This window comes from Castanea sativa, chromosome 3, assembly GCF_040712315.1.
Source record: "Castanea sativa cultivar Marrone di Chiusa Pesio chromosome 3, ASM4071231v1".
NCBI lineage: Eukaryota > Viridiplantae > Streptophyta > Magnoliopsida > Fagales > Fagaceae > Castanea > Castanea sativa.
Window position 1 is genome coordinate 59,568,166 of NC_134015.1, and position 18,893 is coordinate 59,587,058.

Sequence of the window (18,893 nt, forward strand, 5' to 3'; positions counted from 1 at the left end):
TTGAGAAACTTTGTATTTCATTATTCAGTCATTCTTGTCATATCATATTATTATTATTGAAAATGAAACTTGCATTTCTCCCACCCCCATTAATTATGCTACTTACTAAGCTCAGTCTCATCCCATTATTTTATAAACTTTTCAGAGTAGGCAACAATCTTTTGAAACAGCTTTTTGGTGGCTAACAGTAATTAGACTAACTATTGATGGAGGTTGAACTTTTGTGATGGAGATATTAGATGATGTACATCTTAGAATAGGCTTGACTCATTTTTTTGTACGTTATAGTGGTTGAATTTATTCCCACTAATGGGTCAAGCTGATAATATGTAATTATTTATTCAGACTTCTATTCTTTTATGGTCAATAATTCTTATAATTATTACATAGAGTTCTAACTTACTTTAGGAGTATATTTAATGGAATCATTATGATAATTCTTGATTTTGGTACTTGATATAATTTATTTGGATTGTATTGTCAAAAAGGAAAAATCAACAAGTACTTTTGAGATGTTTTTCTCATGCTTTGGACCCTTTGGGGTTCACGGCGTGATATGGTATCAGAGCTTATGTTATGATTTTGTAGACTTTTGAAGTTAGGAAATGATCTTGATCTAAGTTAGAATATTAGGCTTTGCACTAGTAATCCATGCAAGGTGGTTTTCTTGGGTTAGTTTAGGTGAGAAACTATCTTGTGTGTTATATTGGTTGATTGTAATGGCTTGGAATTTGTGTAGTCTTTGTCCTTTTGTGATGCTATTGTAAGTTTTTAAATCTTTGTGTGATGTGAATTGTTGTGCATCTATACTTTCGTTATTGCTAATGTGCTTACTATGCACTATTCTTGAAATGTCTGAAAGTTTAGAGTTAAATTCCTAAAATTGTTTTGAGCAAACAAAAATGAATCAAGTTATCAAATTTCATGTTTATAAATTTTGAGGACTTGTTTAAAGATGATTTGCCATTAGCAAATATTGTTGGTTATGCTGACTTTAGGTGGTGCAGTTTGGTCGAACCTCGCTGGCCTCGAGTGGCACGACAAATTGTTGACCAACTATCTTTAGCGTAGCCCAACAAATTTTTAATTTAATTTGTGATGGTTAGTTAGTGGATTTGTTTGATCCCATTGAGCTCACGTGGTGTCTAACAAACTGCTAAGTATCCAAGTTTTGTGCTATGGTATTTTTTGTTTGGTGTTAAAGAAAACTGTTTTGAAGCAACATCTTATGAAAATTTGTTACTTTATTTCAAGTGTTTTCTCTCTCTGTAGGGTTTGATACTAATATTGAATCTCTTAACTTAGATTTGAAAACTGTTTTCTGCCTATGACTTGTATATTAAATACTTTTACAAGCCTTAGATTTTTATTATAAGTTGGAAACCTTACATATTAGACATTGTAGATACCTCTAGTAATTGGAAGTCTTTTGAATGTTGCCTTGTTGATCAAGGATTTTTTATATGTGAGAGTTTGGACACAATTTTTTGTACGATTATTCTCTGTTATATTTTGGTCTTTGGTTTCTTTCCAAAGAGTGCTTGAAAAGCGAATGTGTGTATTCAATATGGATTTTGAAAGTCATACTTCTTTGCTTGTGGTGACTATACCTCCCCGTTATACTTGATCTTAAATTGTAAATCATGGCTCCTTGATTTAAACTGGCGGGATTTTCTTGCCACATTGAAAAGTATTTAAGTTTTGTGGGGCGTATGCCAGTTGTATTTGTAAAAGACAATTAATCCTTGTTTTGAAACTAAAACTTTGTAGATTATAAAATTTCATGGATGACTACTTTTAAGCTCTAAATTGAATACTCAGTTACTATGCCTGAGAACTTGCAACTAGTGATTGATATCATAAGGTTACACTCCTCTTTTAAATCAAAAGGCTACTTTGAAGTTTTATGACGTTCACCCATTTCCAAAAGGTTATCTATTTTATGAGTTGAAATCTAGGTTGCGTTCTTCAACCCAATTTAATTAGAAGTATATTACTCTATTCCTTTGATTTAAAAACTTTGGCAAACTTTTAATCTTATGACCAAAGGAATGATTGGTCTTGTTTTAAGATCCTTCTCTACGGGTACAATTTCGGGGACAAAATTCTTTTAAGGAGGGAAGAATGTAATACCCCCAGTTTTTCTTTAAATATATGGATATATTTTTAGTGAGGGCATTTTTGTAAAATTGTCAACAAGATATTTGTTAGAACGTCCACAGCAGTGCAGCTATTTTTTTAGCTATTTGACCACAAAAAGTTATTTTATCTATTTAACTACTCATTTTACAAAATATCCAGCAATAACGAATCTATTTTAGTTTCAACACAATAAAATAATATAAACATCACAATAAAATAATATATTAACTACAATAAAATAATACATCCCACTGCCAAAAAAAAAACCACAAACCGATCAATTGCACCATTCACAACCACTGCCAACCAAGAACAACCACCCACAACTACTGCCAAAAATCCAAATTAACCAAAAACCACCACACAAATCACCACAAAAAAAAAAAAAAATCAAATTCAAGCTAACTTGGCCAAATTGAACCAATTTTTACTCTACTTGTGGTGCTTGAGTGATGAAGTTGCTAATAACAAAAAAAAATGATTTATTTCATTTCGGAAAATTTTCTTGGCAACCAAACGCCTTAACAAAATTACATTTCCGATTAGAAAAACAACAAAACAGAACAAAAAATCAACAAAAAGAACTGGTGAAGCTAAAGCCTTTGTGGAGGATGAGAGTTTGAGTGCCGTTTGTGAGAGCTGAGAGCTTGAGAAGAGAAGAAATAAAAGAAATAGAAGCCCAGAGAAACCCAAAGCTTGGATCGACGATGAAACCCACGAAATCAAGAGAAACTCAGGCTTGTCGGCATTGGGTGAGCGGTGAGATGAAGGATTGGGCAGAGGCATGGGTCGGAGGCATGGATCGGCGGCTTGGGACTTTGACGAAGTGGGTCAGCGGTGGGCCGGTGACGTTGAGGCCAACGGTAGTGAGACAGAGAGGTGATGTTAAAGCCGGCGGCAGTGAGATAGAGAGGTGAGAGTTCAGAGGCAGTTGAGAGTGAGAGCGAGAGTGAGAGTGAGTCACGTTGGATAAAAAGAATAGAAAAAAAATCAACAAACAAATAGTATTTTAATTGGGTGGAGAATAATTTTTTTTTTAGCTGTCAGCTACGATGCATAGCCATATCTAGCTATGCATTGTAGCTAGATATGTAAAAAATATACCTATACCTTCATTGATGCAGCACTCTTTTTTATATATAGCGGTGCTAAAAATAGCTTTTCAACTTTTTAGCACCACTATTGCTAGTACTCTTATGTGTGGTCCATAATCTCTCCCATCTATCACCACACGTGAAACCCCCCCCCCCCCCTCTCTTTTAATTCTCACAGCTACTCTCCCTCCTATCTTTTATTCACTCTTTTTCTTCTCCAATGATGACCGAACCTCAAAGCTCTCATCTCTTTCATCATTTCTTTCCTCTCTCTAGTCAATTTCTTTCCCTTCTCTAGTAGAAATCTCCCTGTTAGGGAGGATTATGTCTCCATTGATTCTCCTAGTATAGCCAAAACTCCATGAGATTCTGAAGTGCAAGAGACCCAAGGTAAAAATCTAAGTTTTCTCTCAATTTCTTCTATAAAATCCTTTGGGTTTTGTTAGTTTATGATGTTTATGGTATATACTTGATGGGTTTGGTGAGTAATGGAAGATTAGAGGGTTATGAGGATTTGGGTAGCAAGTGTTTTGTTTAAATCCGAAAATTTCAGTTATTGGTGGGTTTTTGCTTTAATGGGATGATTTAGTTTTTACTATGGGTATTTATCCTATTTTGTTTGTATTGCTCTTTGATGTTGTGGGTTTTGTTTTGGGGCTTGTTTTTTTGAGTTGTTGGAACATTTAAGACTTCATTTGGAGACTATTAATTTAATGAGGTGAATTGGATGTTTTGTTTGGCAACCATGTGAGTTGGGTTTCTTGAGAAATCATATGGGTTTTTTATTTATGTTGAGGATTGGGATTTATTTTGAAAGTGAGTTCCTTGCATTTTGGGAAAGATTTTGACATATGTGATAGTTGATGGTATTGACTGTGAAATTGTTTAATTGATATGTACATTATGCCTGTTGCATGCCAAGTGTTTGATCAATTGCCTATATTTGAATTTCTTGACTTGTGTTGTGATGATTGTTATATGAGGTTACGGGTTGTAATCCTAGTTGTTTATATGGGCTAACACATGTAGCTCTAAGGTTTAACCAAGTCTCAAAACTTTTGGCATAGTGTTAAAATTATACTATTTTTCTTTTGGGACTCTAAATCTGTCCCTGACAGATTTGAGTAAGTTTACACTACATGATTTTTTATAAATTATAGAAGAATTATTTTGAGCCAAATTTTTTATGAAATTTATTATTAGACTAATCAGTGTCAAAATGCAAAGAGTAGGTTACTAGCAAAAGACAATTTAATAGAGTTGATCACTTGATTCTATAAAATAAAAAAATAAAAAAAAATAAAAGAAGAAGAAGAAGAAGAAAAAAAAAAAGAGTTGATCACTAACAACTATGAATTTCCCATCATGAAATTTATTATTAGACAAATTAGGCTGAGTTTGGATACGGATGAAAACTGAAAGCGTCTGCGTTCAGCGTTTTTTTTTTTTTTTTTTTTTTTTCCCTTCTGCTTCACGCGGTTCATAGGAGAAGCGGCTACTGTTCATGCTACTGTGCATGAACAGTAGCCGATTTTGTTGACTTTCAGTAAATTTGTGGGTCCCGTGTACTGTTCACGGGACCCACAAACTTCACTTTTTAGATTTTTTTAAATTAAAAATGGGACCCACAGCACTATTCACACATTTAAAAATTATTTTGGTACAGTGTTTTCAGTTTTCAGTTTTCAGTTTTCAGCAATAAGCTCTATCCAAACGGACCCTTAGTGTCAAAATGCAAAGGGTAAGTCACTAACAAAAGGCAATTTAATAGAGTTGATCACTTAATTTTCGAAAAAAAAAGGAGTTGGTCACTAAATTTCCTATCATGAAACTTATGATTAAATAAAATTGCAAAGAGTAGGTAGCTAAAAAAAGGCAATTTTAATAGAGCTGAATAGCTGATCACTTGATTCTCAAAATAAAGAAAAAAAAGAAAAAAAGAGTTGATTACTATTTTATATATACAAGAGAGTTGATTACTAACAACTATGAATTTCCTATTATGAAATTTGGATAGGTAAATAATAATATAATGAAACGTAATTAAATATGGTATAGTAAATCGTATAGCTTTGTTTGGGTCTATATATAATTATATGACCTATTTTCTTTAGGTAGATTTTATTTATTTATTTAGATGATGGGTAGGCTGAGATGATGGTAAAACCAGGAAGCCAAAATAATTTTTTGACTGTCCTAAACATTTGGGACAGCGCTAGCTTTAATAAGAGCTCATCTTTGGGCCTAAACATTTCACAGCATCTCAAGTCATAGTTAAAATGTTAACTTGGGCTTGAATTTCAATGGTATAAAAGCTCATGATATATATATATTTTTTTGGATAAGAAATAGCTCATGAATTTTGCTGGAGAGAGATTCAAATTGCAAGGGTAAAAGGGTTACAACCAGCACTTACATACTAGTTACATCTACTAAACCTAATTAATATTGTACTTTACCATTAAAATGAAAAAAAAAAAAAAAGTGCATTAAGACAGTGAATACCATTTGATTGAGGGTGGAAATGTTGAGGGTTGGCCCAGGCATTAAGGCAGTGACAAAAACAGTAACAGAGATCTTACTTGGAAAATATTTCATGGCTTGAGAAATTGCCATGCCACCAAGGCTATGATTAACAAGGATTACTCTTTCGTGAGAAGGAAGAGCTTCCATGAAGTCCCTCAAGGGCTTGAAATAGTCAAAACTTGATTGGAGATCATTTGCCTGCAATGGATTGATCCTAGAAGCAACTAAGTCTAGTGCAATGACATTGTGACCAGGAGATTTTAGTAGTGTCACAAGCTTGTACCAGGACCAAGCTCCAAGGCATGACCATGAATTAGCACAAAGTGCTTGCCAGTTCTTGGTGGCTCCTTAGTAGCCTCAATTCCAAGAGATGAAAGAATGATGAAAAAAGAAATTAACATGAAATGCTTCTTGCTCAACTCCATATTATGTTTTGTTCTTCCTAAGGACACACAAATTGTCATGGGTTTTATGTAGTTATAAAGGTAGGTTTTGATGATGAGCACCTTTCCTAAGGACTCAACATAAACTATGCAATTTGACCATATAATTTTTTTTCCCTTTGTTTGAATTTGACTTTGAGATCTCTGATAAGGCCTTTTGAAAATCTTGTCACAAAGAACACCAAGCTGATCACTTGTCAAACATGTTAACAAGCACAAATGATTAAATATTTTTTATTTCTTTGTGCAGTTCTCCACTACTACACAAATTATCATCAATGTATAAAGGGTAGGTTTTGACAATGATTATTCTAATGGGCTCTTCTAGCAAAGAAAGAAAGAAAGAATTTTATTTTATTTTTTTTAAAAGGAAAAGAAAAAAGAAACCCATTCTAATAGGCTCACGTTTTCTCAATAAAAGAAAAATATCATGCAACTTAAAACTTTGACTTTTAGAAAAGATTTTGAAAGTCATAGCAAGCAAGTGCAGCTTCTGGAATCTGTTTATTTTGTGAATGGGTAGAAGATGACAACATTTTGTAACTTATAATGACATTTTTCAGGTTTAAAACCACCCCTCCTTCACTTATATATATATAAAAAAGAAAGATATTAGACATATTATAATTTTTACTGTATTCATTGTCATGTTTGTTTGTAAGATTTTTTTTTTCTTTTTATATTTCATATTTGGAATTGAGTTTGATGCTAAAAGAAAATATATTATCTTTATTTGTAAAACACAATTTTGTGAAGAACAAGAATCTAGCTAAATAATTATTTTTGTATTATGTATGTCATTCAACAATATTATACTAAGTTTCAATGAATTTATCATAATTTATAATTTATATTTTGTCATTATTTTTTGGAGGAAAAAAAATGACGTGATATTGTATTTACAAATGTAACGATAATTTGAGAAAAATAAATAACTACTATAAGGTTCTTAAGAATAAACCAAACACAACAATTTCATATTCCTATGAATCTTATTAAATTCCTAATCAAACCAAACATAGGAACAATTGGATTATCAAGCATCCAAATTACTAGGCTTCACTTCTCAAGATTTTGAATTGGATGCCGGTGGTAACATAGATTCCCGTAACATGTTGATTCTCATAACATAGATTCCTAAGAATATTTCTCAGCAATGCCTTGGATATGAGACCAAAGCTCTATTGTCTTAGACATCATGACCATGTGATCTGATCCTTTGATCTCCACCACATCATTGGGTGGATTTCTCTCAATATTCCACAATTGAAAATCTCTCTTTATCACCTTATCTATTTCAGCTATGATGTAAACCCTTTTAACTGACCCATACTTCTCAGTAGACAGCATTAGCTGCTTTGACAAGTCTTCATCACTAAACAAACGTAATGGTCTCAACAACAAGGTAGCCAGTGTCAAATCCTACAACAAATTGCAACATAAAATGTTAGAGCACTTGTTTGAACATGATCAGAAGGTTGACACTTAGTTTCAAAAAGAAGTTTTGGAAAAGAAAATGCATTTCTTACCTCAATTGGACTAAGCGGGAACAATTCTGATGCCGAGTACAAGGGCCCGAAGATAAGAGTAGTTGGAGGGTTGTTTGGGCCTTGGCCATATGTATAGTGAGTGTCAAGCTGAGGGCCTCGTTGGCTCATTGACTGTAATAATAAGATAAATCAGTGTCAAAACTCAAAGAGTGGGGTTGGTGTTACAGGAGTAAAGTGAAAACTTATTTTTAAGGATCACATATCTGATATCACCAATTTAATAGAGGTTTTTTTTTTAAAAAAAAAAAAAAAGAAGAAAATTCAACAAAGTATTCAAAAAATTTAATAGAGTTGATCACTAACAAGTAACAACTATGAATTTCTAATCATGAAATTTGTATAGGCAAATAGCTTCTTCTTTTTTTCTTTCAGAATCGAACGGGTAAATATTAATAATTAGCCAATTTCATAGAAATATATATATAATAATTATATAATGAGATATTTTCTTAAGGGTAGATTTAGACTTTATTTTTATTTTATTTTTATGATGGGCAGGTCGAGATTATAGTAAAGCCAGGAGCCTAGAACAATTTTTTGCCATCCTAAAGTATTTTTGGCCCAGCTATAGCTTCAACAAGAGCTCATATTTTGGGCATGGACATTGCACAATAGTTCGAATTTTGTGGCTATATGCCAACTTGTGCCCAAATTTCAATGGTATTTTAAAGGGTAATGAATTTTGTTGGAGAGAAATTGCAAGTGTAATAGGATTACACTTACTTCTATTTGATCTAATTATATTATATTGAATTTTATCATTAAAAAAAATCATTTGAAAAAAAGTTGCGAGGATTACCATTTGATTAAGTGTGGAATAGTTAAGGGTCGGCCCAGGCATGAAGGCAGTGGCAAAAACAGCTACAGAAATCTTACTTGGAAAATATTCCATGGCTTGAGAAGTTGCATACCCACCATAGCTATGACCAACAAGGATTACTCTTTCATGAAAAGGAAGAGCTTCCATGAAGTCCCTCAAAGGCTTGAAATAGTCAGAACTTGATTGGAGATCATTTGCCTGCAGTGGGTTGATTCCAGAAGCGCCTAAGTCTAGTGCAGTGACATTGTGCCCTGAAGATTTTAGCAGTGTCTCAAGCTTGTACCAAGACCAAGCTCCAAGGCATGCTCCATGAATTAGCACAAAGTGCTTGCCAATTCTTGGTGGCTCCTCCTTAGTAGACTCAATTCCAAGAGATGAAAGAATGATAAAGAAAGAAATTAGCATGAAATACTTCTTGCTCAACTCCATATTATGTTTTGCTCTTCCTATTCACACAAATTGTCATGCGTTTTATGTAGTTATCAAGAGGTAGGTTTTGATCATGACTCATGAACTTTCCGATGGGCTAGTTTTTCCTCGATATAAATATGCAATTTAATTAACCATATAATTTTTTTTCCCTTTGTTTGAATTTGACCTTGAGATCTTTGATAAGAATTTTGAAAAACTTGTCACAAAACAACACAAAGGTTAATACTTCTCAAACAAGTTTAACAAGTTCAAATGATCATTGAGTATTCTTTAATTTCTTTGTGCAGTTATCCAGTAAACAGATTATCATTGATTTATAAATGAGTAGGTTTTAACAATGATCACCTATTCTATATCCTGATAACGAGCAAGCTTGGTAGGAGGCACTAGTGTAGTCCAACATCAAGTGTTCACATCAAAAATAAGGAAGGTCGACTCGCCATCATATTTTTGAGATACAAGAATCTATTTTTTGAAGGAGAGAGTAGTGTAAACAATATGTTTAGCAAAAGGTGTTATCAAAGCCAAAACCAGATGGAGGATTGGGCAAGGGGTTCCCAAGTATTTAAGATAGGGTCATAAACCTCCATCCAGCCATACCCTTTTGCTTCTGTTTCTTCCAATCGAAACTCACCACATGCCAACTACCCATGACATATAACTTACCATCAAGGACTACGGATTTTGGGTATAATTTATCAGGAGAAATCATGGGTGGAAGAGCTTCCCAACCTGCATCAGGACAGTTAAGGTCCAAGCGATGCGATTTATTAAAATGATTCATATCCAAGAAACCAGCTAGTTTGATATCACCTTCAAAATTCAGGCCCACAATAGAATAGAGATAAGGCGCTATATATTCATGTTTACTTTATATACCTATTGATGGGGTTCAAGTTAAGGTAGTTCATCCATATTGGTCTAGTCATCCAGAAGGTTTTGCGAGGAAATCTAGTTTTATAACTTTTTCCCAATTCAAATAATTAAGAAAGTTAGGAGGGATGAGTAGCTGGGTGAAAAATTTTGCTTTATTGTAGGGTTTATAGCTTTTCCCTGTGTAAAAAGTAGTACTGTCCTAAGTTCACCCATCTACATATAGTTTTTAGGTGGAGCTGTAATTAGATATTGTTGGCTGAATTTGTCTTTGGACTTTGGAGCTACCCTTGCAGTTTGTACATAGAGTACTGTGTAGCTAGAGATATTTGTTAGATTTTTTTAGGGATATCAGGTTAACATGGCTATTTAACCAACTACAACACTTGTTGACTTCACAACCAACTTAGTTGCTTGCAAAGCTAGCTAACTACCTACTTACCTTTGCAATTTTTTTTTCCGCCAGCCTTTAGTATTAAGATTATCCAAAACAATCAATTTGGTTCCTTGTAAAGCTACCTACTTTTATCTACCTTTGTGCTAATTAAGAAGATCCAAATTGGATGTAAAGCTACCTAAACATGTAAGAGCTTATTCCTATTGAATTTTAAGTTGATTGGATAACTTGTGATGGACCAAGTGGTTTTTACAAAAGGACTGACCTACTGTGCAGTGAATCTAAAAGTATGATGAGAATGTTGAGATTTTGTGAAACTTACTTGAAGCCTTTGTTGAGTGGGTTGGCATGTGTTTTACTTAGTTAACTTTAATAATGGTTTGGTTTAATCTCTCGTAATAGTGTATTAAAAATGATTTGGTTGTGTTATGATCTTTTGGATCACTTGTATACTTGTTTGATAACTCTTGGAAATAGGTACCTCGAGATAGTCAAGTTAGGCATTAGGCCCTTAAACTTGTCTCCATTTTTGATTTATGGAGACAAGTTTAAAGGTTTTTTGTAATAGGCCTTATTATTGATAGGCTTGATCATTGTGTTTCTAGGTTTCAAGATTCTTAGTAAGAGACATTTTTTATTTATGGAGACAAGTTTAAAGGTATTTTGTAATAGGTCTTGTTATTGATAGACTTGATCATTGTGTTTCTAGGTTTCAAGATTCTTCGTAATGAACCTAGTAATTGGATTGCTTCCTTAGGTGGTGGTGCCCAATTGAGGGAAAATTTGTTGGCCTCCTGGGGTAAGTGGCTTTTAATGAAATTTTCAAAAATAAATCATTATTACACTAAAGTATTTTATGGTTAAGCCTATTTTGTAACATTATCCATGATTTTTCTAAAACGTTCGAGGTGTACTATTATCATGGTTTTAAAAACGAGACCAGACCAATCGGTCTGACCAGTTCAACCGAGAACCGGCTTTCAACCCAGTTCGATTATGACTAAAAACCGAAAATCATCCAATACACAGGAAAAATCGAGAACCTGCAGGTTCAATCATAAAAACCGGAAACCGGTATGGTTGAATTGGTTATTGGCCGGTTCGCTTAAAACACCAAAATGCAGCAATTTTGACTAAATAGTAAAGATCTGAAAAAGCAAAGCAATCAACCAAGAATGTCGACCATCCTTTGCCACTGAAAAAGAAAAAAGAAAAGAAAAAAAGAGTAGTTGAGGAGAGAGATTTTTCAATAGAGGCACCATCTGACTATCTGAGATTCTGAGCACACACAAAAATGTCGACCAAGACAACTTAAACAAGTCTAAAAGAAAAGAGAAGAATCAGATCTAAGTTGAGAGAGTAAACTTTAAAAAAAGAAGTGGAGATACCCAGAAGTTTCTGGCGAAAATAAGAAGGAGAGAAAGAAGTGGAAAGTGGGGTACGTGGGGTATTAAATGGTTTTTTATTAGAGTTTTTTTTTTTTTTTTTTTTCAATGTTGTCTTGTAGTGTATGTAATATGCAGTTTCGTTCTTTTTGGAGGTGTGTTTTTTGCTTTTGGGCTTTTGGCAACCTTTGGGCTATTAGCCTATTTCATGAACTTTAGTCCAGAGGAAAAGAGGTAAGTGACATGTTACTTGCCAATTGTCAATTTTGATCATATAAATAAATAATATACTAGTCTCATCACACGCGCTTCGCGCGTGCGATGAAACTTTTCTCTTTTAGTGGTTTTATTTTGTAAAAAAAATTGTATTTAATTATTTTATATATATATATATGATTTTTATTTTAAAAATCTAATTTATAAGTGAATAAATCAATTTAAAAATTAATAGGAGAGTGGTCCTATTTTTTAGACAATATTTTAGTGGGAGTTAGAGTTGCATTTTTACCAGATTGTCCTTGAATTTTGTCTCTACTTAAACATAAGACTGTAGGGGCATCTTTGAACTAAAAAATGAATTTTTACCGGATTGTCCTTTAGTTTTGTCTCTACTTAAACATAAGACTGTAGGGGTATTTTTGAACTAAAAAAATAAGAATCCAAACAGGGGAAGCCCCTTAAATAGTAGTATAGATAATATATAATAAATGAAGCCAAAGCATAATATATATATATATATATATATATATATATATATATATATATATAAATGCACAATAATAATCCATATAAATTTAGTAATAAATAATAGTAAAATTTTTCTTTTTCTTTTTCTTTTTTTCTTTTAAGAATTACTAATTTATTATGTATTGTTAATTTCATACTAAATATTTTTAATAGTATAAAAGTTGTGGATTTGTTATCTTAATTTTCTAAATATAAGATGTGACAATTAAACTCATATTTTTTAAATAAAAAATATGTATTTAAAACTAAATATTTTTAGTTTTAAACTTATTACATATTTTATTATTTATATTTTATAATTTATAATTAATTAATTAATTATGACATCACCAATTTGACCATCGATCTGACCACGGTCCGACCATAAAACTGAAAATCACAACCTTTTCCAGTTCTTTAACCGGTCCCATTTTTAAAACCATGACTATTATTGTTAATCATTTATGGAAAATTCATGAAGCATTTAAAGTGCATCATATTTCTTATTGCATATGGGGAAATGCATGATTTGGCATGGAAAAGAAAAGCATCTTTGATTAAATTCTTGAGAATGGATTTTATTGGTTTATTGCATTATTTGCAAAGTTTAAAGGTGCTTTGATAATTAGGAAAGATGATACAAATATTTTGGACAAGGAATGAGTTTGAAAGCTTTGAGAACCTTGTGAATATCTTCAGATATTAAAGGTTTTGTGAAACTACTTAGAGATGTATTGTGTTTTGAATTCCTGTAAATTGTGAGCACTTTTTGTTTTACCCTTGAGCTGTGACATGTGATTACCCAGTGATTACCCAGCTAGATACTATAGTCTATGTGACATTGGTATCTTAGTACCCGTCTTTGTGATGGTTATGAGTTTCAACTTTGTGTCAGCGATTGAGTTCCGGCTTTGTGCCGGCAAATTAGTTCCAGCTTTATGTCTGAGATGAGTTCCGGCTTTGTGTCAGTGAGTGAGTTTTGGCTTCGTGTCGACGATTGTCTTGTGGTCCTAGGTTAGATTTTCTGGTTTGGAACAGTGTTGTTATTGCTCACAGTGTATAGTATGTAGTTTCATGTTAAGATATTTTAAGAAAACTTTGTGCTGCATAGTATTAATAATTCTTGTCATTTTACCAATGAAAATGAATTTGCTGGATTTTCATTGAATTTCCCAAAAGTATAACATGTTTTGTAAAATGCTCATTATCATGAGACTTGCATTTCCCCCACCCCCATTAATTATACTATTTACTGAGTTTTAGCTCATCCTAATCTCCAACAGTTTTACAGATAAATTAGCTACACGTTGGGCATAAAGCTTAATTTATTGGTGGTGATTGGAGTGCTATATTAAATTGGGAAACTTGGGCCATAAATGGTTGATGACTCAATCTTACAAAGTTTAACGAGATCATAATTAATTCTATTGGAGGTTGGATACTTGAGATTTGTTAGCCTTAGGCTTTGTAGGCCTAACTTCAATGTTGAGGTTGTGTATTCTAGAAGGGATTGTGGTTTTGTGTTATCCATTTGAAGCTTTGAAATATATTCATGCATTATTTGGAGGCACATGACTTGAGTTATTGTTTGTAAATGTGTTATAGAGTTTTGACTTGTAATATGAAAATTTTAGTATGGTTATTTATTCTTATCATGTGTCAAGGAGAAGAAAAGAAAAGAAAAGGAAAAAAAATCTCCTACATACTTCTCTCACGCTTTGGACCCTTTTGGGTTTGAGGCCTAACAATGGAGGATTCCTTTTATGGGAGCAAATAATATCTCCTTGATCATGCATGTTTTTGACCAATTTAAATAGGATAATGTTGGTGCAAGTTGGCCCTACCTTGAGTATTCTTTTTACCTCTCATTAAAAACAGGTTAGTCCTTCACGGGTTTGAAAGTTATCATCATAGTCTAATCCTTCCATAAATTATACCTTTTTGTAACCAAATATTATGGATACATCATCTTTGCATTTGAATTTGAAAACTCATAAGCAACTAACAATATTCATCAATGGTGTTGTTGGGACAAGAGGCCATATTGGTTATGGAGAAGCGTGTCATATTTTTAGTTAGGTTTTAGATTGGCAAATCCCATGACTTGTAATAGTCAAATGTGTATGTAATGTGTTCAACCATGTTGAAAATGTGTATGTAATATTGTGTTCTACCATTGGGTTTTATATATATATATAATGGGTCTATGTAATGGGTGTATATATATATATATATATGCTATATATTTTTTTTTTTTTGGGTGGAGTCAGGGGGGCCCGGGCCCCCTTTGCCCCTACTGGTTCCATCCCTGCTCTAAACCCAATTGAGCCAACTCGAGTTGGCCCACTTGAATTCTCCAATATATTACACAAGCTCAAAATTTGCCTACTAACTTAACCCAAAATCCATGATACAAAACTTGGGCTTCTGTCCCAACTTAACACACACACTTCCCCATTGGGCTCACAACCCCAAAAAGAAAAAGCAAATACCCTCTCTGCTCAACTCCAAAAGGCCACCGTCTCATTCAAACCCCACAAAACAAAACTCTCCTCCCCAGCTCTTCCTTATCAGTTATCCTCATAGCGACAAATCCTTTTTCCCATTTTTCTGTCAAAGAAAACAAAGTAGTTTTCCAATGGCAACATTTACACTCTCTTCTAGTCTTCTCCCTAAACCCTTAACCCCACTTTCTCACTCCAAGTCCAAACCCTTCACTCCCACATCTAGTCTCCACATCCAGTGCTGCACTCTCCCTCACTGGAACCCAACTCTTGCCACCAAATCTCGGCCCTCCATCAGAGTAGCAGCCGTGGATGGAGATTTCTCAGCTAGAAGAAGCAGTAGCAATAGCAATGAGCCCAGAGAGACCATTATGCTACCTGGGTGTGACTATAACCACTGGCTCATAGTCATGGAGTTCCCTAAAGACCCTGCCCCAACTAGGGAGCAAATGATTGACACTTACCTTAATACCCTCGCCACTGTCTTGGGCAGGTTCGGTTTTTTTTTTTTTCTCTTCTTCTTCTTTTGCTATGATATTTCTAGTTTGCCCATGTTTGCGTGTATGTCTGTGTGTGGAAAAAAATATGCATTATTATGAAAGTTCGGATTTTTTTTTCTTTTCCCAAGAGATGATACTGAATTGATATATAATTGGGTAAATGAGAAAAGGGTATATTCAAATTTGGGGTTTTTTTGTTCACCCATTTTCTTGCTAAGAAAGATGTTACTAAAATGATAAGCAATTGGGTAAATGATAAAAAGTTATTTAGATGACTTAGAGAATGTATATGACAGGGTCCTAGAGAGGTTATGTGGTGAGTTTTGGAAAAGAAATGAGTACTAAAGTATATTAAGTTGATTGAGGACATGTATGACAGAGTTGCAACTAGTGTGAGAACATGCAGAGGCGACAAGGTGTCATAAGTGAGTTTCCTATCATTATAGGTTTGCATCAAGGATTGCAATTAAGTCCACATCTCTTTGCATTAGCAATGGAAGAGCTCACTAAATTGATTTAAGAGGAACTCCCTAGGTGTACGGCCTTTGCAGATGATCTAATTTTAGTGGATGAAACTAGGCATGGAGTTAAACTCAATTTAAAATTCTGGCCAGAGGCTTTAGACTATAAGGCTTTCCATTAACTAGGAAAGTTTAGTAAAATTAGAAATAGAGATAGAGTTGTAAGACTTGATACTCAAGAAATTCCAAATGAGAATGTTAAGATGGATAAGTGGAAATGCATGGAAAGACAAGATTCAAATTGAGGAAACTTACTTAAACATTGGTGTGTCCCCTAATGATGAGAAGACAAGGGAGAGTCGCTTGCGATAATTTAGTCATGTTTAGAGGTGAGTGATTAATGCACCATTGTGAAAGAGTGATTTGATTCAAGTTAAGGGAACGAAAAAAGATATAGGAAGACCAAAGTAGCATTAATGGAAATAATAAAAAATTGAAATGTCAATTAAGGAAGTGGTTTGTTGAGGATCCATAGCCAATTAGCCAACCATTAAAATTTTGGGGCTAAGGCTTGGGTGTTGTTATTTTAGGAAGGAATATGTTACTAAAATGATAGGCAATTAGGTAAATGACAAAGTTATTTGCAAGTGATTATTTTGAAGGTAGCCCAATGAGCTTTGGCTCAAATGGGACATCCTTTTATCATAAGAATGGGGTGGAGGGTAAGCTTGTGAGTTCAAATCCCAATGGATGTGTGTAACTTAACAATAAAAAAGAAAGTGATGTTTTTGAAGAAAATTATGAGTTGAAAATGGATTTTGTGGCTGTGTGATTGCCTTTTTTTACATTGTTCTCCATTGCTAAAAATTGTTTGAGGAATTTGTTTGTTTACCAACTACATCTGTTGATGGATACTAGGACTTTGGGTTCCACAGATTTGGAATTTCATATGTAATCTCTTGGGATTATGCCTCTGATTTCTTTTGCTTCATTTGGGGTACTGCCACCTTTCTGAAGATAGGGCTGCTTGTGTGCAATCTGACACATGGTTGAATTTTTTTGTTAGCATTTTTTTTCCCCAAGTATTTTAGTTTCTTTCCTACACCTAAATTGAAGCAATTTTGGTTTCCAAAGGATGTAAGATTTCTTAATTTTGAATCATTAAATACCTCAGAAAAAACACTCCACTCATCACTGGTAATGGCATCCTTTGTGGTGCCCCATATCTATTGTTCGAACCCCACCTCCTCTTCATTACTACCTACCTATCTCAGAATAATGTTATTATATTACTTCTATTTAATAATCTTCCTGGTCACAGAATTAAGACACATATTCTAAATGGGAAGTGATAAAAAAATATATTCTTCTATGATCTATATTAAAGCTGTAATTGTAGCTGTAGTAGTTGGCATTTTTTCCATTACTGTTATTTCATAAATATGGAACCTGTGTTTGTGTGTCAGCATGGAAGAAGCAAAGAAAAATATGTATGCTTTCAGCACCACCACGTACACTGGATTTCAGTGCACTGTTGATGAAGAGACATCTGAGAAATTCAAGGGTAAATACCTATGTCAAGCACTTGTCCTTTGACCATTATATGGGTTTTGTTGATTTTGCTTCTTTCTAATGTATTTTCAACCTCATCATTGTAGGATTGCCTGGTGTTCTCTGGGTATTGCCAGACTCATACATAGACGTAAAAAATAAAGACTATGGAGGTGATTCCCATGCTTTATTTCTAAATTGACACATAATTTTCGTTATGTCTATATATTGTAAAGATGCTATGATGATGTTTCTAATTTTTTTTTGTTTTTATATCTTTTGTTGTAGGGGATAAGTATATCAATGGGGAGATCATTCCTTGCAAATACCCTACTTATCAACCTAAACGCAGTAATTCAAAATATGAGAGTAGAAGGTATGAAAGAAGGAGAGATGGCCCCCCTCCTGAGAAGAAAAAACCCAGACAAGAGGCAACCACTACAGACTCTGCCTCTGGCTGAGGTAGCGGAACTTTAGCGTCACGATATCTTTTCTTTTGATTCAGTTTTTCTTTCTCTATTTCAAATTTCTTTGCTGGATGAGGTTTCTGAACTTACTTGCCCATGAAAAATTATCCTTTGTGTATTTCAATACAGTAATTGAATGGTACCATCCACTGTTAAATTTAGACCTATCATGATTGTAATCCGTTTTGTTTCGTGCTGTTATGATTGCAGGTTGTTAAGGCTCGTTTTTGAAGTTCTTAGCCTGATAGCAGTTGCAATTTAATTATCATTCTTCAGTGTCTGCAAACTATAGGGCATGGATAGTTTAACATGAGGTCAGAAAACCTGCTTATAAAGTGAATTTGGTCAGATGCAGTGTTCTTGTATGTTTTGTAAGATCAACCTAAGTAGCATTATCTGGAGGAATACGTAGCTTTGCTGTATGACTATGTTATGCAAAGGGGATTTTGAGTTACCTGAATCTATGTTTAATCCAGAGTTACTTATGCAGCAACTATTTGTAGTTCGATTCATTGATATGTGATATCAATTTTCTTTTGTTATTCCATCTTTTTTGCAGCATAAAGCAATGCTCCTTGAAATTCATAAAAAATAAAATTATTTTCTTTTGTGCTTTTCTAACAATGTCAAGCATGTCATATCACCCTTTGCTAGTTTGGTGGTAGTCACGTGCGTATGTTTGACATCTCTTAATAGTCTGCATCTTAGCTTTATCACCTTAACACCTTGGCAAGGCAGCCAGGTAAACTATGTTGCAAACTTAATGCACATCTGATAGTGCATTCTTGCAGTGGCGTATCATTTCAAACCTTCTGACCATTTTCAGACATCTAATAGAGATTGAAGTCATTCTACATTCTTTCCATGCTAATAGAGATTGAAGTCATACTAGTTGGATTAAATTAGTAGGGTCTCCCCACTAGGGATGGCAATTTAGATCCAACCCGCGGATACCCGGCCCGGCCCGACCTTAATGGGCTGGATTTTACCCTGTTCGATAAAGAATAGGGTCGGGTATGGGT

The 18,893-nt window shown here is 33.8% G+C and overlaps 2 protein-coding genes and 1 pseudogene across 2 annotated transcripts; 1 reads left to right on the forward strand and 2 right to left on the reverse strand.

Annotated features, from left to right (window-relative positions):
- Window positions 1–5,468: 5,468 nt before the first annotated feature.
- LOC142629269 (putative inactive methylesterase 20) lies at window positions 5,469–6,226 on the reverse strand (annotated as a pseudogene).
- An 877-nt stretch (window positions 6,227–7,103) lies between these two features.
- Window positions 7,104–9,274, reverse strand: LOC142629623 (methyl jasmonate esterase 1-like). The gene is made up of 3 exons (XM_075803637.1): window positions 8,555–9,274; window positions 7,735–7,866; window positions 7,104–7,627 (listed from the first exon to the last, which is right to left on the reverse strand). The coding sequence occupies exons 1-3, from the start codon at window positions 9,002–9,004 to the stop codon at window positions 7,343–7,345; spliced, it is 867 nt and encodes a 288-aa protein (XP_075659752.1). The 5' UTR covers window positions 9,005–9,274; the 3' UTR covers window positions 7,104–7,342.
- Window positions 9,275–14,936: 5,662 nt separating this feature from the next.
- On the forward strand, window positions 14,937–18,416 carry LOC142630071 (multiple organellar RNA editing factor 9, chloroplastic-like). The gene is made up of 5 exons (XM_075804146.1): window positions 14,937–15,385; window positions 17,320–17,417; window positions 17,512–17,577; window positions 17,693–17,866; window positions 18,082–18,416. The coding sequence occupies exons 1-4, from the start codon at window positions 15,027–15,029 to the stop codon at window positions 17,863–17,865; spliced, it is 696 nt and encodes a 231-aa protein (XP_075660261.1). The 5' UTR covers window positions 14,937–15,026; the 3' UTR covers window position 17,866; window positions 18,082–18,416.
- Window positions 18,417–18,893: the final 477 nt, after the last annotated feature.

Bases quoted from the DNA above. Each gene is read 5' to 3' on its own strand.
- LOC142629623 (XM_075803637.1), bottom strand. From the start codon at position 9,004: ATGGAGTTGAGCAAGAAGTATTTCATGCTAATTTCTTTCTTTATCATT. The intron at 7,867-8,554 runs GTAATCCTCGCA...TTATTATTACAG, and splicing joins ATTCCACACTTAATCAAATG to TCAATGAGCCAACGAGGCCC. The intron at 7,628-7,734 runs GTAAGAAATGCA...AATTTGTTGTAG, and splicing joins TCCCGCTTAGTCCAATTGAG to GATTTGACACTGGCTACCTT.
- LOC142630071 (XM_075804146.1), top strand. From the start codon at position 15,027: ATGGCAACATTTACACTCTCTTCTAGTCTTCTCCCTAAACCCTTAACC. The intron at 15,386-17,319 runs GTTCGGTTTTTT...TTTGTGTGTCAG, and splicing joins CTCGCCACTGTCTTGGGCAG to CATGGAAGAAGCAAAGAAAA. The intron at 17,578-17,692 runs GTGATTCCCATG...CTTTTGTTGTAG, and splicing joins AAAAAATAAAGACTATGGAG to GGGATAAGTATATCAATGGG.